Source organism: Perissodus microlepis, chromosome 4 (genome assembly GCF_051167445.1).
Source record: "Perissodus microlepis isolate ML-2025 ecotype Zambia chromosome 4, ASM5116744v1, whole genome shotgun sequence".
Classification (NCBI taxonomy): Eukaryota; Metazoa; Chordata; class Actinopteri; order Cichliformes; family Cichlidae; genus Perissodus; species Perissodus microlepis.
Window position 1 is genome coordinate 17633198 of NC_140464.1, and position 21900 is coordinate 17655097.

Here is a 21900-nt window from a genome sequence, read left to right on the forward strand (position 1 = left end):
TTTGAAAGCTTTTCTTTTTTTTTTTAATCTGAGTTTTTAAGTTAGTAAAAAAAATACAAAAGAAGTGGAAACCATAGGGGCAAAACAGACACAGATAAAAACAATTAAGACAATCACACTGGGGAGGAAGTAAAATCAAGCAGAAGACACTGGTGACTTGTGCTATGGGAAAAACATGACGAGGTCAAACACACAATACAGACTGAAAACAATACAGTTTTTGCATAAAAACAGTGGTGTGATGTGTATGAGAGGAAAGGCACTGTAGACTAATGTATTATTAAAAGTTTGTGCATTAAGTCAGTGAGATAGGAAAAGAGTTGCTACATATTAATGAACTTTAGCCTATTTGAAGCCAGGAAAGAAAGCTGGCAAAAAGGTAGACTGTGAAAATTAACAGACAGGCTAGGTATAAAACGTGTGACTGAATAAATATTCAGTCTGATGTTTAAATGAAATGTTTCATTTTCTCATGTCTCAGTCATTCAAGTGGCTGAGATAGTCTTCTCCAAAGACAATCATCTGTTTCAGTGCACACAGGATGTGAGCATCAGTGGCATCATTTGTATTGATTTCTGAACTGTAGTTCTTCACAAGAAAGATGCTGTTCACTGGGAGGCCCAGAAGCTGGCTAAATTTGTAGACCTGAGTGTTGAAAAGATTTCAGTGATTCAGTAACTGTAAAAAGATTTCAGTGCTAAATTTAGAAAATGTAACTGAAAAAGTGCATTCAAAATTAATAAAATTTACCTGTTCCTTCAGGTAGTCACTCTTGTAGATGTTGTTCACATTCTTTTGTGCCTTGGGACAGGCGTCATCAACTTTAGTGAGAATAGCCAGCTGGGGAATTTCTGTTAATGCAAAAACGTAATCACTTTATAAACATTTGTTTTTCTCCCTCTTTTTTGCTGCATATTCCATAATATATATATATATATATATATATATATATATATATATATATATATATATATATATATATATATATCTATATATATATCTATATATATATACATATATATATATATATATATATAATTAGTCCAAATAATGTATTACAGAAACCTTTGCAACTGCTACCTTACCCAACGTAGTGGCTGCCAGTCTGATATCTCTCAGCTTTGCGATCATGTCCGGAGTTAGTAAAGACACTACGCCAGCAGGAACAACAGTGACCACAACATGAACTCTGTCACTCAGTTCAGGAGCAGCGTTGTATCCTAGATCTCCCTCTTCCAGCTTTTTTTCAGGATCAAACTAGAAAACAATGGAGTAAGAAGAGGTGTAAAGAAGATTACACCTCTTCTTACTGAAACTCATCTCAGTTAATATCTCTTATTTGTTAATTTAACAAGAGTTTAAGTAATAATTGTGATTAATTATGATTATATTCAGAAGGCACAAACTAAACAGAGCCCTGAAAAGAGTATGTCTTACGAAGTTTTGACTCTGGAGAAGATGAGATAGGATGAAAGACGGTAGAAGTCAGAATCAAGGGTCTTCAAAGTCAGAAAAGAATGAACTGACTATGCAATAAGGACTTAAAGGCTGCTGAAGTCCAGAAATTATCAGCCTGTGATAAATGCCTGAGGACATGGTATACAGGGAGGGAGTGATGCTTGAAAGAAGAATAGCAGGCTCATGCTGAGACTGAGAATATCACTGCTAAAATTATTATGACTCAAAAGAAAGGTAGCACATCATAAACAGAACTTGTCACAAGATCTAAACCAAGACTACACACCATTACTCAACTCTGAACTCACACAGCTTATTTTTAAGATATTAACTTTTATCTTGTAGGCATATAAAATAATAATTTGTAAAAATATATTCCCCTACTATATCCCATACATTTGAAATGAAAACATTGTAACACTAAAATGTAAATGCAAATCTAGTGATTTGCAAATCGTATGAACCCATATAAGAACACAAATAAACAAAACCAAAAAACTAGACATATGAAGCAAAGCCAAAGGTCAAAAGATTCTACCTTGTAACCATCTTTCACGTGTCCTCGTAGGGCAAGCTTAATGTCTTCCACATGAACGCCTTTGGTCCTTTCCATGCCCATGATGTCATTAATAACAAATGAGTAATGACCTTCATTGGTTTTGGAGAATTTATATGTTTTGTACTGAAAACAGAAGATGGAGTTCATAAGTCTTTGTTTAGAGCAGCTACAGTCATTATTTGACAGTAAAAAAATGATAGATAGATAGATAGATAGATAGATAGATAGATAGATAGATAGATGGAAACATACATACCTTTTTGGTGAATGAATCTGCTGTAACGTGTTGATCTGTTGGAGCTCGACTAGCAATTCTGCCTTGTAAAACGCTGTCAACAGAGTTGATGAAGGTAGATTTCCCCTCACCAGTTGGCCCAATAAGCAGAATTCTGAGATGGCTAGCTTCATGATTTCGAGGACTGTACGATTTCAGAAAATCCAGCGTATCCTGGTTATTCCTGCAAACAATCAACCAAACAGACACTGAAACTTTACAAATAATTTGTTTTTGTTTTTAGAAATAAAAAGGTATCACTTTCATTTTTCTAAAAATTTAGCATAAATAATATTTCTTGAACTTTAGCCAAAACCTTCTTTTAGGCCATACCAGTTTTGTGTTTTACCAACAAAAACTGAGCTATCATGAGCAGGATAAACAACACCAAATATTATGTCAGTGATCTGGGGCATGTAGGTTTGGATCCCCCCCCCCAATCAGTAACGCCTTTGTTTAGAAACTGTAGTGTGTCTTTCCTTATATTATCTTTGTCTAATATTTACATTTATTTGATAATCTGAAACATTTAATTGTGAAAAAAAATGAATACAAAAGGAAGAGGACAAACACATTTTCACGCCACTGTAGTCTCAACAGAGTTATATAAACTACATTCTTGTTCACTAGCTGGCCCGCTAAGAAGGGGTTTGAGAAGAATGGTTTCATTATTTTGATATTTTTGAAATTTCACAAAATCAAGAATTTTTTGTTTATTCTTGTTAATTAAAACAAAACAAAACATTGAAATAAGATATGGCTTGCACTATTAGCATAACAGCGATGCTCTGCTATCACACACAACAGTCAGCTACCAAAACCAAAAATCTAAATTTTTTTATAAAGGAGCAGAACGAAGCCAGAACAATAATATATGTTTATCATACTCACTTTGGCAAAGGCCTCCATGACTGACTAAATACTGAAGAGGAAAATCACATATGTTAACATAATGGGAAGACAAGAACATAAACAAATAGTGTCACAATGCAAAATTTGAAAATTTATCAAGTGTTACCTTAACATCATTATCATTTAATAAAATTTGAGTGACAGTAGGTGGAGCATCTATTGCTAATATTGTTACTGTTTTTTTGATGTTCACCTTAATTACTTGGTTAGGTTGAAGAATAAAAGTTCTTTAAAAATGTTTCACATATAAGGATTTCACAGTTTTCAGTGTTTATTGTAAAAAAAAAAAAAAAAAACCCAATCAAAAATGTTTTTAATTTTTTTTTAAACTTTGGATCAATGAAGCGATTATACATTTTGCTCTGAGACTAGTGCTACATGTAACAGGTCAGGACTTACCTCCGCCCATATCTGTAAAGCAAGACAATTATATGAAAAGGTCAGTAAACTGAAATTAAAAAAAGATAAAAATAGATATGATTTGCAATTCAGAGTCTTTCATCGTCCCTTCATCCTCACTATAGGCGTTTGAGTCCATTCCAAGATTCAGAATCATTCAATTGAGTCTCATAAACAAATATTTTATTGACAGTAAAACAGAAAATATAACAGATATTTAAACTAAGATATTTTACTATTTCATGAAAAATATTAGTAATTAGTATAAATATAAATTATAAGTATATTTATACAAACTAATAAAAATATTAATTTAATAGTTAATTGTGAATATGATGACAGCAACATGCTACAAAAAACTTTGGAGGTGAGCAACAAAATGATGGAAAAATAAATGGTGCTAACAAGAAGCAGCCAGAGGAACACTTTGCAGCTAAATAGGTTAATTGACAATAGCTCAGTGACATGATTGGGTATAAAAAGAGCATCTTAGGCAGAGTTTGTTAGAAATAAAGATGGGCAGAAATTCATCAATCTACAAACATTATGCAAATTATGGAACAATTTCAGCAACATTGGGTGTTCAGGATCAGGCTGCACTGCATTAAAAACAGGCATGATTCTGTCATTGAAACTGCAGGGGCTCAGGAACACTGTCAGAAATCACCTTCTGTGTATACAGCTTGACATGCTATCCAAGCAGATTAAAGCTCTATCATGTAAATAAGAAGCTATATGTGAATATAATCCAGAATAATCACCGACTTCTCAATTTAGATTTGCTTAGTCAAAGTTGAAAACTTCTATGTGTTCAAATGATTTGAAATGTAAACTAAAGACGAGAAGGCCATCTGGCATTTTATCAGTGAAGATCTTGCATATTTCATTAAGACAATGTTAAACTATTTTCTATTCTACTTTCTATTTTCTCTTTTCCAGTCAAGTCTCGGTGCTCAACTACGTGCAGTTCACACCTTTCACCAACCGAAAGCATTTGGTGCATCAAACCTCTCCTCTATAAAAGTCCAGCAGCTGTTAAAAGAGGAGAGGACGCTACACAGAGGTAAACATCCCTATGTCAAAATCCAGTATGAAAACAATAGAACGGAAGGCGTGTGTGCATAGTGGAAAGTAGATATGCTCCTGGAGAAGTTAGGGGAACTCACACGTTTTATCAGAGTTACTTTTTAATACACACACACACACACACACACACACTGAGAGCAGAATAAGCAAGGCTGTGACTGTAACTAACTACACAGTGAACTAATTGTCTTTATTGTTGGTATTCTTACTGAATTTGAGTCAAAGCAGTATAATTGAAAAGGTCTTACCTTCTCCGACGTGGTTCTGGACACAATGACTGCAATGCTGACACGTGAGGCTATTCTGTTAGTTTCCTTACTGCTTTCACTTTCATATTCATCTATTTGTTTTCAAGTAAGCCATGTGACTTTAAAGAAGCATAGTTTTCTTGTTCACATTACTTATTGAATTACTGACATGCAGGTTAAGTAAATGAATCACACAGGGTTAGTTTACTCAGATTTCAAGTTTGTTCATTCTTGTATTTAGTCTTGTTCCCAGTTCCTAGCTTTTTTATAGTTTTCTTCTCTCAGTATTCCATCCTCTGGTGTCACATTTACTGTATTTCATTCATTCATGTCTGTGTTTTCCCTCTTTAGCTGTTACACTTTCTGTTTTACTTTAAGAGTTAGTTTTTGTTGTGTTTTGCTTTTAGTTGTGCTTTTCTTGTCTTCTGTGATGTAGTTCCTCTGTTAGCCAGAGGAAGGAAAGGACTCCTCTTTCCCTACCTGCCCTTCTGTGCGTATATATAGCCATCTTTTCCCTTTCCCCTTTGTCAGAGTGTCTGTTATGCTGTTACTTGAAGCACTTTCCGAATGTGACAAATATTATTTAAAGGTAGATCTTTTTCAAAAACCTTCTCAAACTGCAGATTTGGAGCTTAGGTCTGTTATTTGTACAACTTTACAGGCTATAGTAATCCCTAGTACTACATAGTATTAACATAGGGATATCCTACCATGGAATGTATTATTGTTACTTCTTTGTCTAATAATGTCTAATATCCTTTGTCCACTATATCCTCTCTCCCTGCTCTGCACATGTCCAAATTGTCTCAAGGTTTTCCTAATAATAATTTGGTCTCCAAACTGCTCAATCTGGGCTATGCCTCTGATGTGCTAATTTTGAATGTTGTCAATTTTAGACACTTACTCACTTAACCCCACTGAAATGTCTACCCATCTTTAACAATGCCAATTTCAGCTCTGACTTTGGTCTTTTTGTCAGTTCCACAATTCTGAAACCATACATCACAGCAGATCTCACTACCATTTTGCAAACCTCCTCTTTCACTAGTGGTGCTATCCTTCTGCCACAAATCACCCCTGAAACTCATCTCAGTTAATATCTTTAAGCCATACCAATATCCTAAAGGCATGAACTATAATTTCCTGCTTCTAAATTCAGATAAAACTGAGGTTATTGTACCCTAAAAATCTCTGAAACATGGTGTCTAATCAGATACTTGCTCTAGATGGCATTACCATGGCCTCCATTAACACTGTTAGGAATCCTGGAGTCATTTTCACCAGAACGTGTCCTTCAATGTGCATATTAAAAAAAAAATGTGTAGGTCTGCTTTCTTGCATTTGCACAATATTTTGGTTTAGGCACCGTGTTTAACACCCGTTTTCATTGCCGTGCACATAAGTGGTCTGCAGGTGCGCTGTCAAAATAAAAGACGCGCACCAGATAAGAAGTTGCAACGCGCGTTTGCGTACATATAATAGGCACTGTTTTTGTTCGCTAGAGTGGGATTTTCACCACATCTCTGTGCTTTCATCGTTTGTTTGAAGCCAGTTCACCTCCTGCAACCACTTTTCCGAGAATACGCGCTTCTTTTGCGGTTCGGACTCCTTTTGACATTTATTTGGAGGTGGAGGAACACCAAAGTAGGGGAGACCGGGGATAGTTGTAACGTGGGTCAGTTGTAACACTTCCAATTTCTCCAATCAGGGCTAAGTTTCAAATGATGTGATTCATCCTGTACATGCCCAATTCAGTTCTGCTATCACATGTGAATAATCAGCACATTTTGTCAAACACAGACAATTTAAGAAGAAAAAAAGTAATTTGTATGCCAAAAAGTAAGTTGTTTTTTTTTAGTTTTTTTTTTTTTTTTTACTTTATTTCATTTTCTAATAGCATTATCTGCTTTGCAGTTAAACTCATCAAACTTAAATTATGTTATTTGTATGTCTATGGGGATATATTCTGTGTAGGTCTTTAGTGCTAATGTTTTAGCTGTTGGCTGTAATGTTAGCTAGTTCATAGCTATAGGAGTCTGGGTCAGTTGTAACAGCAACAGTCTGGGTTAGTTGTAACAGTAATGCAAATGTTGCAACTTACCGCACTATTACTTTAACTTATAGTAAACAAGTTGGGGCAATGACATCAGCAGAGAGATGTTCACTGGTCACCTTTGTATATGCGGTTAATGCCATTGGCAACACAATTCCTCCACTGTTTGTGTTCCCATGCATACATTATGCACACCACTGTGTCAGAGATGGACCAGTAGGAAGTATTGGTAGTGGAAATAAATCAGAATGGGTGCAAGAAACAGATTTCCTCATCTTTCTGAAGCACTTTGCAAACCACACTAAGGTAAGCCATGAAAAAAAGTAATGGAAATGTGATGCTGGTGCACAAATTTTTTCAGCTTCATTGTTATGTTCAAAAGTTGGTGCAAGAGTTGTAGGTTATAATGCCCACTGTGCCAATGAGGCCAAACTCAAGGAAGACCAACCAAAATTAATGAAATATTCAGTTGCAGAAAATTCTATAATTTGTCTTTTTTGGGGGGTTGGAATATGTTCAAAAGCTAGATTTCTGCATTCTGTCACACACACACACACACACACACACACACACACACACACACACACAGCTACATAAATGGCTCTAAGTGCATTCATGTGTTGAATAAAAAAGATTACATGTTAATGTTTTGTCATTGTGTTACATTTCACCCCAGGATATGTTACAACTAACCCAGGCTATGGGCTTAATTGTAACATTTCACTCTTTGTGTTTGAGACCATACCATGCAATGAGTAATTGTGCTGCAAAGAAAATAGCTGCACTATTTACAGTTTTGTACAGACGCTAGGACACATTTCTCAATACTTAGGTCACTTTTGCAAAACTCCTCACACAGTGAGCACAACAGAAGTCTATGTGGGCTAAACTGAGGATCAGTTATCATTGTTTTGGCACAAAATGCATTCAATGACTACATCTCTCAAATTTCATGAATTATTTTCTCACTCAGACACAACAACTGCCAAAAATCTTTGTGCGTACAGGACATTTTGCATGTACTTACATACTGGTTTCAAAACTGTTAAACTTATGGTCAAAACAATAACATAATGCAAAACTGAATAAGACAGCAAAATTCAACAGCAATATTTTATTGAAACATATTTTAAATCTAAAAATGCAGTTTAACCAACCACAGCTGATTCTCATTGTAGATGAACATCTACACTGGTGTTACTCCTTCAATTTCATTACAAAAGGAGACAACTGCTGAATAGGTTTGTTTTGTGATGTAAACATGGACCCAGCCAGAAATGGAGAAGACCGAGTAGATTAGCATTACTATTGTATGTGTATCAGTGGATGGTGTGTATACAAAATCTTGTATTTTGGGATTACTTAGTGCAAAAAAATAAAAATACATAAACAAATATTAACGAATTCTGCATGATGTCTGATTCATTCCAGTAACATATATTGAAATTATAAACAGAGATGTGTCCTTGTTTTACACAAGAAAACACTGTGTAATGCTACATGTTGTTAGTGTTTTTTAGGTCATTGTTTTGTGGGTGACAAAGTGTGTTTGTCGGCTGTCAACCTTTGCTAGTGTTCTGGAAGAATGAGTTTATTTGAGACCTGAATAAAGTGTTTTGGTAGTTGTAGTGCATTTTGAATGTGAAATGAACTGCTTTGCCAAGCTGAAGGTCAGTTAGGGGAATTGTGTGAAGAGTTTTGCAAAAGTGACCTAAGTATTGAGAAATGTGTCCTAGCGTCTGTAAAAAACTGTAATGTGTTGCTTCCATAACTTTGCCAGTCTTCTAGCTTGCTTACTTGCCACAAGTGCACTGTGCCACCTACCAATAGAAAGGAAAAGATAATGTGCATATTTCCACGAGAGAAATCCCACGCCTGGACCGTCATTGACTGCTGCCATGATTCTAGCCTACGTCACAGCGTCATGTGCGCCCTTTTACATCCAACACAAAAACTGCAGTCGTGGTGCTTTCGATTGTACTCAGAACTGAGAAATTCTGCCTTCTGAATAGGAAGATGTAGGTAACACCAGACTGCAGATGAGCTGCATACAGGGCTGGACTGGGACAAAAAATTGGCCCGGGCATTTTGACTAGAGACCGGCCCACCATTATAGCAAATATCATAAAGCCTTTGAATGAAAACAAACACTGTTGTGACAGTGATGTACACTGTTCTGATGGTATATATGTATCAATCTATCAATCGTTTGTTGTAAGATTCAGATAATTATTTTTTTAAAAGCGAGACATTTTAAATGAGAATAAGAAAGAAAAGTATTTCCTTGTGCCCACCTCTCCCTGTTAATGCCCTACCTGCCCCCCTGGCAAAACTTTGCTAGATCCGCACCTGCACAGTTACCAGCTGTCAGCTACCTAAAAAAGGATCCTGGTGTTATTTGTCTCTCAGAAACAGTTCATAACTTCCCTTTAACTCATTCATGTCACCTAAAAGGTAAACCTGTTTCTCCATCACCTGTTCAGCTCTGATGATTCAGTAAGGACATCTCCTGGTTTCATCTTCATGTTTCCCTCTCACCAGATAACCAAATGATATCATGACCAGCAGCTTTTTTACAGCTGTGGCTCCAGCAAACATCAGCTGATAGTAGAAATTAATATTAAATAAATTCTAACAACAGCTGATCAAGCTTAAACGTGCTGCTGTTGTTTAACGCGACATCCGCTGGTTTCCTGTTTCTGGCGCAAAGTGGGCGATAAACAAACAAGAGAGCCGATCAGCTGATCATTGATCAGTTTCAGGATTGAAGTAGAAACAGGAGAAGGAGGGGGAGAGAATGAGCGAAGAAGAGGCAGCTGTGCAGCAAAGACACAGAATAACTCCAGCTTTGTGTCTTTTTCATTGTAGCTGAATTACGGGACAAACTGTGTTCCTTTTCACCTCAATAAGAAACGCGTAATATTTTGTCTGAATACCAGACGGGACGGTTGGCAACTCTAATAACTTATGAACAAAATAAAGTTTAACATCGTTAACATCATAGCACCCACCCAGCTGTATAGAAACTCCGTCATGCTAGCTAGTACGCAGTACGGAAAAAGTCAGAATAACGAAAATAAACACCTAAACTTGGTTTATATCTGACCCAGAGAGACTGCAGGTCATAACTTCTTACCTGAAGCTCAGTTCACACTTGGACCGGCGGCCGCCTCGGGTCTCTTTTCCTTCTGCGTCCCCTTTCCCTCCTCCACCTGCTGGCCTCCACCACTTGCTAATGTTACTGAATCTGTGGAAGCTCCGCGATAGCCACCACACGAAGTAACAAGTAACGTCCCTATCTAAATCCCAGTAACGACTAACGCGTTCCTGATTTTGGCATAATAACTAGTTACTGTGCTCGTTACCACAATAATAACGTAGTTACTGTAACGCGTTACTTAATAACGCGTTAGTCCCAACACTGACAATAACATAATGCAAAACTGAATAAGACAGCAAAATTCAACAGCAATATTTTAGTGAAACATATTTTAAATCTAAAAATGCAGTTTAACCAGCCACAGCTGATTCTCATTGTAGATGAACATCTACACTGGTGTTACTCCTTCAATTTCATTACAAAAGGAGACAACTGCTGAATAGGTTTGTTTTGTGATGTAAACATGGACCCAGCCAGAAATGGAGAAGTGGCTGAAAGAGGAAGAAGAGTGGCTGGGAGGGGGCGAGGAATACGTATGCGTAGTGGAAGAAGAATAAGAGGAAGATCAAGAGCTGTAGTCTCAGATGAGATCAGAGCTACTGTAATTGATCATGTAGTAAATCATGGTCACTCAATGAGAGAGGCTGGTCAGAGAGTGCAGCCAAATCTGCAACGCTCTACAGTGGCATCTATTGTTAGAGTTTTCCGGCAAACCAACAGGTAACTTGTATTCTGCAAGGGCATTTGCACATTTCAGAAGTAAATAAGCTTTTTTTAATTGTTGTTGCATTTCTGCTTAGGACTCAACGGTTACCTCACACAGGAGGGAGAGGACGGATGTTCACTGATGTGCAGGAAACTGCCATTGTTGATATGGTCATCAGAAACAATGGGATTAAACTCACTGAAATTAGACACAGAGTCTTGGCAGACAACGTTACTTTCGCAAATATTTACAGTGTAAGCATAACAACAATTTCTAGAGTCCTGAAAGAACATCAGGTCAGGATGAAACAGTTGCACACTGTGCCTTTTGAGAGGAACTCTGAACATGTCAAGCAACTCAGGAACCAGTATGTCCAGGTAAGATCACAATAAAATACAGATCTGTTTTTGAACAAAACCAAACACACACAAAGACAATTTTTACAAATTTACTACTGTAACAGCTTATGTTGCCTTGTGGATTTATGTTAGAGAGTCATGGAGATTGAAGGCAGGCAAACACACCACATTTTCATCTTTGTGGATGAGGCAGGTTTCAACTTGGCCAAAGCACGGCAACGAGGGAGGAATGTGATTGGGAAGAGAGCCACAGTGAATGTCCCGGGCCAGAGGGGTGCCAACATCACAATGTGCGCAGTAATATCCACTGATGGACTGCTGTTACACAGACCACTAATTGGGCCATACAACACTGAACGGCTCCTTGCGTTCCTGCATGATCTCTATGGAAGGGTTGTGCTAGGTGAGGAAAGGGATGCGGAGAGAAGGAATCAGCCAACATTTATAATTGTATGGGACAATGTGGCATTTCATCACTCCCGTGCAGTCACCGAGTGGTTTGCAGCCCATCCCAGAATGGAGTCTCTTTTCCTCCCACCTTACTCTCCATTCCTCAACCCCATAGAGGAATTCTTTTCCTCATGGCGGTGGAAGGTTTACGACCATCATCCACATGATCAAATGTCCCTCCTGGATGCAATGAATGCTGGATGCCTGGAGATATCAGCAGAAGATTGCCAGGGATGGATCAGGCATGCCAGAAGATTCTTTCCTAGGTGTATTGCCCTAGATGACATAAGATGTGATGTGGATGAGAACCTGTGGCCAAATGGAGAAGACCGAGTAGATTAGCATTACTATTGTATGTGTATCAGTGGATGGTGTGTATACAAATTCTTGTATTTTGGGATTACTTAGTGCAAAAAAATAAAAATACATAAACAAATATTAACGAATTCTGCATGATGTCTGAGTCATTCCAGTAACATATATTGAAACTATAAACAGAGATGTGTCCTTGTTTTACACAAGAAAACACTGTGTAATGCTACATGTTGTTAGTGTTTTTTTAGGTCATTGTTTTGTGGGTGACAAAGTGTGTTTGTCGGCTGTCAACCTTTGCTGGTGTTCTGGAAGAATGAGTTTATTTGAGACCTGAATAAAGTGTTTTGGTAGTTGTAGTGCATTTTGAATGTGAAATGAACTGCTTTGCCAAGCTGAAGGTCAGTTAGGAGAATTGTGTGAAGAGTTTTGCAAAAGTGACCTAAGTATTGAGAAATGTGTCCTAGCGGCTGTAAAAAACTGTAATAGCAGAGACATGTAAATACTTTGCATCACATTTTGAATCCACTACCTTAAAAGAGCTCCAATTTACAGACAGAAATGTCAAAAATGTTACAACTATCCCCGGTCTCCCCTAATTGCTTAAAGGAGCTTGCTTCTTCAACATCTTTAAGAGTTCTAAACAAATGTCTGTCCTCCTCCAGAAAATCTAATGTACGCAAACGCGTGTTGCAACTTCTTATCTGGTGTGCCTCTTTTATTTGAGAGCGAATGCGCACCTGCGGACCACTTATGTCAGCAGTCCTGTGCTCTGTGCACTAACATATTGTCCTCCGAAGTTTAAGAAGGACTTTATCAAAGAGTTGTCTGATTTTATGGCCAAAATTTTTCAGAAGTCTGACAGTCTTTTGTGATTTTAATATTCATGTCTGGTATGAGTCTAAACCTCTGGTCAAGTACTTTCTAAATGTTATAGACTGTGTTAACCTGACCCAGTGGGTCACTGGCTCCACTCATGAAAAATGACACAAACTGGACTTGGTGCGATCTCGGGGGTTTGATGCGTGCATCACAGAAATATCTGACTTATGTGATTTCTCTGATCATTTTCCTGAGCTGTTCACTTTAATATTGCAGTGCGTTGTGGAAAAGCCGTTCACTCCAGTGCGTAAAAGACGAGCACTTAATGCTTTAACAGCACCTCAATTTCTTGATTCTGGAATAATTAACTTTGTTAATTATCTTCTAAAGTCTGCTAAAAAATACAATTGATATGTTTGGGCCTTTTATCCAGAGATTAATTAATATTTCCCTCCACTTGCATCGATGTAGCACTGACTCAGGAGATGTTCTGCCACGTTGAACCTAATTCAGATCCAGAATTACAGTCAGAGATCACAACTTGTGCCACTAGTGTGACACACAACACGTTTAGCAGCACACGTTTTGAACAGCTGATTACCTACAGTACTCTTTTGAAGGCTGTTTCTCTGCTGAAACACACTGCAAAGTCCTTCAGCCAGGAGTCTCAGGATAACACCAATCATGGCTGCATAAGTGAAAGATGTATCTCAGTGAAGACATACTTAATCAGGCTGAAGCTGCATACCGTATTACTGAATGGAGTGTGCAGTTGTTGTGAACTCATGTTGTTCCATGATTTATGTAATTACACTGCAATGTTGTTGTTTATTTCTTTATTGTTTTCTTTAACTTTTATCAGTGTCTGTTTACAGTTTCACAACAAAGGTCCTGGAAACTATCTCAACCGATGCTCCTGTCTCAGATATTTTTAGCTCGCTGTTTAGGCCATGTGTTCTTTATAGCACATGGTGAGAGCAGTAGATTTCTGTCATGAGTTCATGTGAATTTAAGTTTATTTTGTCTGTAAAAATGGTTAAAAATATATTTAAATAAGATGTTAAAAACATTTAACAAGGTAATATTGCTTAAAAATGTCTATGATGTGTGACCATAAAATAAAGTTTTGGTTATAGATGGTTTGTGATCTTCATATAAACTTTATTTAATGGAGCGTGTAACGGTCACTTGAGAGCATGGCCAGGGGTATTGTGGGTCAGAAAAGCATGGATACATTCTCTAAGAGTTGCACATGTTAATGGTCCTTGTTCATATTTTGTTTAATATTTATACAACTTTACAAGGTCAAAGAGATCCATTTTCAGTGACTTCATCTGACTTTATCATGTTGGTGTTTATTGATTTATACTAGCATGAGAGGCTTTGAAAGGACTGAGAGATTTCTGTTTTAAACTTTTACATTTTTATTTTTGTTTAGTTTTTGTGTCTGAAGGAGGGAAAGATTAAAATAAATCTTCAATGACATGATGCATGGCCATTGCTTCATTGGCTCGTTGTAAATTTCTTGTTGAACTTGGGATCATTGTCGTGTTTCATGATTCAAGCTGCACAAGCTTTAGCTGTTGGGTTGCTACCCCCAAGTGCGCTGTGGAGGTATTACAGGTGGAGCTATGGGAGGCCCATCTCAGCATAAAAAAAGACTTTCAGCATATTTGCTGTGGTCTAATTACAGGATACATTTACATCTATATATGTTATGGGTCTTAAAATTAACTAAGAATCTTTGTTTAAAATATCTCCACAGGAGGAGATGATTGGCTTATTCTGAAAGAAAATCATGTACAGTGTAGACGGTGCTGTGCTCGCCAGTCAGAAGACAAAACAAGACTTGTAAAAATGAAAGTATGTGAACGTATTTCCCATATTTGTAGCTTGTAACACGGTGGCAGTCATTAGTTCCACTTCATGGTCTCAAAAGTTGTCGTTCCTATTTAGTTCGACAGACACATACAACAGGAAAACGTTAATTAGGTACAAGTTTTCAAGGTAAGGATTATTTTTTATTCTATCAACAAAATGCTTCAACTAAAAGTAAAACTAAAGTGTGCAATCTTCTGCATTCATAAATGCAATCAAGGATGGATGATCATTGTGACACTATGGGAACTGAATATTTTTAGCATGCTAAAACTGTATTACAAGCATAATAAATTTAATATATTTTTTCCAAAAACACATTTTCCTGTTATTTAATTTTTTAATCAATAAAAATACATTAGTGAATTGTATTTCCCCAGTTTGATTAATATTGCAATGAAAGCATTGGTGCAGGTCTAATACAATACAAAAGATTTTGGGCAAAGAGTGTTATGTTCTAAATGTTTTAATGCATATGTATGGATGTATTATTGTGCTTTTTTAGCAATGGGAGGACAAAAGTCTCGACCTGTAAACACTCCAACGAGTAAGATAAAACATAACACAAAGTCAAACAGATCAGAAAAAATTACATATTTTTAAGAAATGCTTTCTGAAAAATATATTTTCTGTTTTCTTTGTCAACTCTGTGCAATTTTTCAGCTTTAAGTGAAGAATGGAGGAAAATACAGTGGAAGTGAGTGTTTGATCCTTAATGGGCTTTTTATTGCCACGTAAATGTTGTAAATTATTTACTTGCAAAAATCAGTTGCTGTCAGCTGAATTTCCCATTCTCTTTGGTGTTCATAGCATAGTCTCACCACTGTATCTGCATCTGCAACTTCATAAATATTCTTCTTTGAACAGTGGCAAAACCAATGATCTCCGAAGCATAAATAATTACCAGCCTCATAACTCTGAGCTCCAGCATCTCAGAATTCTTCTTCATGGACCCGTTGGTGCCGGCAAGTCCAGCTTCATCAACTCAGTTGACGCTCTTTTACAAGGCAGAATGGCCGCAAATGCTTTGGCAGATAGAATTTCTGGAAAGAGCTTCACTAAAACAGTATGTTTTAATTCTAGTATGGTTTTGTCAAGCTCATGTATTTTGTGCAATTTATTAAACAAAAGTCATGCAATTTGTAACAAAACTAGAGAACTGAAACTAAACGGCTATAACGCTGCACGTAGAACCAAGCTCACTTGTTTTTCCACTACAGCACAGTAAAGATTAGCACTTAGAGGTCTTAGGATGTGGTCTGCTCTTGCGTGACAGATGAGGGGGGGGGCTTTATTTTTTGCTTCTTGAATCTTTGTCTGAAGATTAGTTTCACTTTACTTTTCTCCATAGTTGTTCTTACAGATATCAGCCTTATACTAAACCAGAAACCAGCTTTGTAGTCTTCAGTGATTAGGTAACCCTGTTATCAGAATAGTTAAAACCTTCTGTTTTACAGTACAGAACTTTCAAAATCCAAAAAGGAGGACCAGGAACTTTTTATCCTTTTGCCTTCACTGACATCATGGGCCTTGAGAAGGACACAGGAGTTAAGGTGGAAGACATCATACTGGCCATGAATGGGCACGTGAAGGATGGTTACAAGGTATCATGAAGTTTAAGGCATTTTTTGCAGACACTATTGAATGGTGTATACAATGACACAATTTAATTATGCCTTTAAATAACACATACGGTGTATTTAAAAGTTAGATTTAAAAATCAGAGGAGGAGATACATTTGTTCCAACGGGGATCAAAGTCTGGCAGAGGCATGGACATGTAAACCAGGAGGGGGCAATCCCTCGTTACCCTTGGGAGAAATTACACTGTGCATGTATATACATGTGAAACATTTTTATATACTGATTTGATTGTTTTCCAGGTCAGTCCTGAATCTTCATTATCCGAACATGATCATGAGTACATCAAGGAGCCCACTCTAAATGACAAAGTTCATGTTTTAGTGTCTGTGATCGATGCCAGCAAAGCAAAACTCATGAGTAGGGATGGGTATCGTTTAGGTTTTATCCGATACCGGTGCCAAACCGGTACTTTCGAAACGGTGCCGGTGCTTAAACGGTGCTCAAACCGGTGCTTAAAGAATGGAGAACACAAAATTGGTCCAAAAACCTCTCATGTTCAGCTGTTTTTTTTGTAAAAAGATAACAATGTTAGCCTTTTCTGCAGCTATAGGGCATATATGGTATCACTCTTGGCTGGAAGCAGTGCTTAAACAATGGAAAAAACGCAAACTTTGTCCAAAAACCTCTCATGTTTAACTGTTTTCCACTTTTTCTTTGGTCATTTTAGCCTTTTTGGCCAGGGTGAAGGGAGTATCTGCCATCAAACAAGAAGACAGCTGCATGTAACTACCACGGTGTTTGCTAGTTCACCTTACATGCATTAATGTAATAACGTGGTGAGCCTACTCAACGTAAATTACACACGAACAACATTAAGCTACTCACGCAGAGAAGAACGGCTGCTGCTGCCATCATCATCCGTCATCATTTCTGCTACACTGGCAGGGCTAGGGGCCAGGACTCTCCTCTTCGGGTTTTTGGGGGATGTTGCTAACTCCGGGTTCGATAACAGGCACCACACCCGCAGTAGATGCGCTCGGTGTGAGGTCTCGCAGCAAACTATCAAATACGGCGCATTTTTCGGCTTTTAAAAAAAACGCTATGCGTCGCCAGGTGTTTCATCGGATTTAATCTGTAGCTCTGCTCTAAAAGAACGTACGTACCTGGACCCGCCTACTATCCTCGGAAACGTAAAATGATTGGCTAGAATTCAAAGTGTATGACATCTCAGGAAAAAAAAGCACCGAAATAAAGCACCGAAATGTGCGCTGCTTTTCGGTCTGGTTACTACCGTTTATGTCAGAACCGGTGCCATCATGGCACCGGATACCGGTACCCATCCCTACTTACCAACGTGTACATAATAAGCTAATACTCCTGTGTGCTATAGACTACAGTGTATGCTGTACACCTACTTACTGGTTTTGTCGCACCAGTCTGTGTCTGTGAGTTCATTTGCGTTTCTCCTACAGCTCCGGACAGCCCAGGCAGAAACAATTCGCGTGCTCTTTGTGAGCACGTTCCCGGCTCGTAATCAACGCGCTTTGCCGTCAAGGATGATTATTGGTTAATGGTCATCATGTGACTGATGCAAGCCAGATCCTTTTATTTAGTAAAATGTGATTAATAGTAAAATATTATTGTGGAGGGGCACAGACAGGACTCCGCAAACACACACACATTAAAAAACAACATTTAAAAAAAAAAAAATTGCCTCAACAAAATGGCACTTTGGGCACCCACCAGGAAAGGGGCGGGTGCTCAAACCCCTCCCGTTTTGAAGAAAGACAGGGTTTGTGCTGCTGGAATATCATCTTTAGGTTGGTGTTTAAGTGGATCAGAAAGTGTGGAACAACCTTTAAAACTTTAATGAGAGAATTTGTTTTTAAAGCACAAAAAAACAACAAATGTTCAAGTTACATCAACCCAACAAAACCATTCTCTGGCATTAACATCAGCACAATAACTGTTTGCTGCGAGCTTCATGCCTCCAGTAGGTGTAAAGTGCAGGTGGCTCATTTTAGTCCACTAGTAATCTTAGCTGTAAGGGAAAACAGTTTGTGTGGAGAACAATAGAGTGATATCCTTTGTTCTATTGGTACTATATGAAGTATAAAGTAACCCCTGAATATCACCAGAAGTCCCCAAAATACTGACCATTTCCAGGTTTGCAAATTGAAAATCCAAACAATGCAAAATTGTTCATTATCACAAAATATACAAAGTGTAAAGTACAAAAACTATGCAGTACAAATCTGTGAAGCAGAACTGTCGGCTTGCACACTTTTCCTCAGTTCAAAACCGCTTATATACTGTGTTTAATACTGTATGAACTGCATAACGCTGTTTGATAGTCCCAGCCAGCATGAAAAGCATTAGAATCTCTTTAGGTCTGAACCTGGTGGCTTTCCTGGTGATTGTATTCTCCTACTCCAGTATGTTCTGCTCCATCTTTAAAACCGGCATCAATGCCACCGACCGGAGGAGCAGACTGCACAGAGATGTAGCTGTGGCCAGCAGGTTTTTCTTCATAGTGTTCTCTGATGCCCTCTGCTGGATTCCTATATTTTTGGTGAAAGTCCTCCCGCTGCTGGAGGTGGAGATACCTGGTAAGAAGTGAAACAGCTGCCTTATGGTATCTTAGAGGTTTTACATGGATTTTTAATATAGGTCACTGTGTTACTTTATAGAATAGTTTGCTGAAAAGCATCAACACAGTTATATTTCTCTAAATGTCAATCGCTTGTGAAATGTTTCCTTCCTCAGGATACCATCTCCAGCTGGGTTGTCATCTTCATCCCCATCAACAGTGCCTTCAACCCCATCCTGTACACCTTGACCACCAGAGAGCAGGTGGAAGTTTTACTCTGTCACTGGCAGAGGAGACATACATTAAAGAAAGACGGCAAAAGCCTTACCTCGTCCAGATCTTTATGGAGACGTCACAGGGTCTGTGCTACCAGCCACCCGTTTACCTCCAGCAGGTGTCACTTATAAGCACAGAACCTCGCTATGCCTGATGATGTATTTGTAGAGATACAGCATTTTGTAAGCTACTTTTTATTGTTTTACTCCATCTTTAAGAACAAAGTGTGCTTCAACAAGACTTCAACAGACTTTTGCTTGGAAATAATTAGCAGTCACTGTGCCGTCTCATTGCGCTCTGACATTTATAAAATGTGATGACAACCCCAGAAACAAACACCAACCACCCTCAGCAGATGACTGTCTCATCATACCGTTCAAGCTACGTGTTGACTTTATATTTGCAATGAAATTTGAAATGAAACCATTTCCATTTATTCACTTACGTTCCTCCTTCTTCATAAGGTGATACAGGTACATCCTGGAGAGTCATGTAGAGGCAGACATCCACCACTGTTCACATTCACACTCACATCCAGGGTAGAATCACCAAATATCCTAAAATCAATATATTTGGTCCCAAATAGTGGTTTTATAGCTTTTTTTCTACTGATAAAGACCTGGCTCCCCCCCCCCCCCTAATTTCCAGTGAAAACATAACTTTTCCTGGAAATTAACAAAAAACATCTTTTTTAATGTCTGGGCAATGAGCTACCTAAGCTTTTTATGTAATTTTACACATTTATTTCTTACTATCGAAGCCCCAAAAGTCATTATGTCAGATTTCTTTTATTTATTAGCATTTCTTTATCATGTAGAAAGAGATGCACAATTTAAATTGCACTTCTTAGTAATCTGTTAAGATATAGGAGGGAATAAATGTGCAGTTAACTTCTTTAAACCGATAGAAAAGGGAGTTTCAGTTAAGATGAAAGTGAGCTATATGTGGCCCATGATGTAAAATGTGTTTTTCATCCCTGCCTTAAAATTCCTTAAGTCAATCAAGAAAAGTGTTTAGATGACTCTTGTAAAATGCACACATAGATCCTAACCCATCACTGTGGTGAACTTTTTATGAAATTTAGAAGCTGTGGGACAAACACAGAGGGACTGGCAAATACCAGTGACACAATATTAATGAATCACATATTTTTATATACAGATAAGCTTTCCAATTAATCTCTCCCCACCTACTGGTTTCTTTGTCTTCTTGCCCTTTAATTCCTCCATCCACATCACTTTTTGGGTGTTTATCAGCTTATTTAACTGTCCTCATTATTCTTGCTTTCATGTCATATGTTTCCATTTACATGTACTGTATCTGCTTTGACTGGACTAATGTTGAAAGTGAACCAATATGCTGCAGACTCCTTGTGCTATAGTCATGCTGAGAACTGCTCTGAACTCCTCATTTGACTGACTGCAACTGGATGAAAGCATTTTGTAATTAACTAACTGACCAATGAGGAGACTGAATTGTGACACTCGAGACGTTGCAGCTTTCTTTCATGTTTTGATGACTCTGATTTTTTCTATACCAGTGCACCAATGTACCTTTAAACAGCTGCTTTAACTTAGTGACTATCATTAAAGGTGGAGGAGTTTACACACTGAGGACATGAAAAAGGAAAGCTGCACAGATAAATAAAAATGGTTGATTAATGCTTGCATACATTTCTCATTAATATGCCAAGCAATGGAATCCCAACAAGGGATGTATAAAATTCGGCACGGATCCTCCCGGTGTGAGTTATGTGCTTTTATCAAGAATCCCTATTATCTGAAGTACTGCAGCAGCTTTATTCCTGGGGTCACAAATCTTTACGTTTTGATGGTTTGCTATAAAACACACACACACACACACACACACACACACACACACACACACACACACACACACACACACACACCAAAAAACAGCTCCTCAAAGCACAAATTGTGACTCATATAACTTTTACAGATCCAGGCTCACGTTAACAGTTTCTAACCGCAGTCGAAAGTGTTTCTCTCTATCTTCTCTCTATCTTAATAGCGCCATATAAAAGACTTCTTATAACTACATCGGTTCTCGCTATGGGTAATACAAATTGTCCTCCTTGCTGATTTTTTTTGGATTAAAAAATATTAATAAAAAGTATACATTTTTAATACAAAAAATTATAAAAAATATTTGAAAAAATACAATTTCTAGTCAATTTAAATGAAGAATGAAGTAATATATTTATTCAATTTAAAAGCATAATAAGTAATGTTTTTTGTGTCGTATGTTGAGGACTTTGTATATTTTTTGTATTTCCAGCTTCTTTTTTGTTTTAGATGTGTCACGATCCTGGGTCTTATGACCCAGTGTTTTGAGTTTTAGTTCATTTTGATGTTTATAGTATGTTTAAGCTCATTAGGTCTCCTATGTTCATTTGCTTATTAGTTCCCCCTTGTGTTTCCAACCCATGTTAAGTCTCCCCTGCTCTTCATGTGTTTCATGTCTGTGTCTTACGTTGTCAAGTTCTGGTTGTCATGTCTGCGTCTCATTATGTTTCCTATTTTATTTTGAAGAGATCTTGTGTTTTTATATTATGGGTTATGTTTTGAGTCCTTTGTTGTACTGTTTCTTGTTTCCCTAGGTCTCAGTTATGGTTATCATAGGTTTAGTTCTTTGGCTTTGTAATATGGCTTCCCTGTGTTCCATGTTGTGTCTACTGTGACGTTTTTGTCCCATGTTTCAGGTTCCTATGTTCTGTCTCCCCAGTTGCTGTTAAGTTTACATGTCTAGAGTTCA

General features: G+C 37.6%; 3 protein-coding genes across 4 annotated transcripts; 2 read left to right on the forward strand and 1 right to left on the reverse strand.

Annotated features, from left to right (window-relative positions):
* Positions 1-3612, reverse strand: LOC146388737 (interferon-induced protein 44-like). Its single transcript, XM_084924787.1, has 7 exons — positions 3603-3612; positions 3183-3213; positions 2274-2475; positions 1997-2140; positions 1086-1257; positions 751-851; positions 1-645 (listed from the first exon to the last, which is right to left on the reverse strand). The coding sequence occupies exons 1-7, from the start codon at positions 3610-3612 to the stop codon at positions 478-480; spliced, it is 828 nt and encodes a 275-aa protein (XP_084780913.1). The 3' UTR covers positions 1-477.
* Positions 3613-10420: 6808 nt separating this feature from the next.
* Positions 10421-12704, forward strand: LOC146388738 (uncharacterized). 2 transcript variants are annotated; one of them, XM_084926222.1, is made up of 3 exons: positions 10421-10869; positions 10950-11232; positions 11347-12668. In XM_084926222.1, exons 1-3 carry the CDS (start codon positions 10613-10615, stop codon positions 12004-12006), a joined length of 1200 nt encoding a protein of 399 aa, XP_084782348.1. In that variant the 5' UTR covers positions 10421-10612; the 3' UTR covers positions 12007-12668. The 2 variants fall into 2 exon arrangements, 1 of the variants encoding a protein (XP_084782348.1); XR_014800074.1 differs by having other exon boundaries at positions 10679-11232; positions 11408-12704.
* Positions 12705-15183: 2479 nt separating this feature from the next.
* LOC146388739 (interferon-induced protein 44-like) lies at positions 15184-19279 on the forward strand. Its single transcript, XM_084924852.1, has 7 exons — positions 15184-15223; positions 15340-15373; positions 15544-15742; positions 16134-16280; positions 16559-16676; positions 18614-18868; positions 19026-19279. The coding sequence occupies exons 1-7, from the start codon at positions 15184-15186 to the stop codon at positions 19277-19279; spliced, it is 1047 nt and encodes a 348-aa protein (XP_084780978.1).
* Positions 19280-21900: the final 2621 nt, after the last annotated feature.

Excerpts from the sequence above, each read along its gene's own strand:
- LOC146388738 (XM_084926222.1), top strand. The coding sequence starts at position 10,613 with ATGGACCCAGCCAGAAATGGAGAAGTGGCTGAAAGAGGAAGAAGAGTG. Across the intron at positions 10,870-10,949 it reads GTTTTCCGGCAAACCAACAG|GACTCAACGGTTACCTCACA; the intron begins GTAACTTGTATT and ends ATTTCTGCTTAG. Across the intron at positions 11,233-11,346 it reads TCAGGAACCAGTATGTCCAG|AGAGTCATGGAGATTGAAGG; the intron begins GTAAGATCACAA and ends GATTTATGTTAG.
- LOC146388739 (XM_084924852.1), top strand. The coding sequence starts at position 15,184 with ATGGGAGGACAAAAGTCTCGACCTGTAAACACTCCAACGA. Across the intron at positions 15,743-16,133 it reads GAAAGAGCTTCACTAAAACA|TACAGAACTTTCAAAATCCA; the intron begins GTATGTTTTAAT and ends TCTGTTTTACAG. Across the intron at positions 18,869-19,025 it reads GCTGGAGGTGGAGATACCTG|GATACCATCTCCAGCTGGGT; the intron begins GTAAGAAGTGAA and ends TTCCTTCCTCAG.
- LOC146388737 (XM_084924787.1), bottom strand. Across the intron at positions 2,141-2,273 it reads CAGATTCATTCACCAAAAAG|TACAAAACATATAAATTCTC; the intron begins GTATGTATGTTT and ends TTCTGTTTTCAG. Across the intron at positions 852-1,085 it reads ACTGGCAGCCACTACGTTGG|AAATTCCCCAGCTGGCTATT; the intron begins GTAAGGTAGCAG and ends TTGCATTAACAG.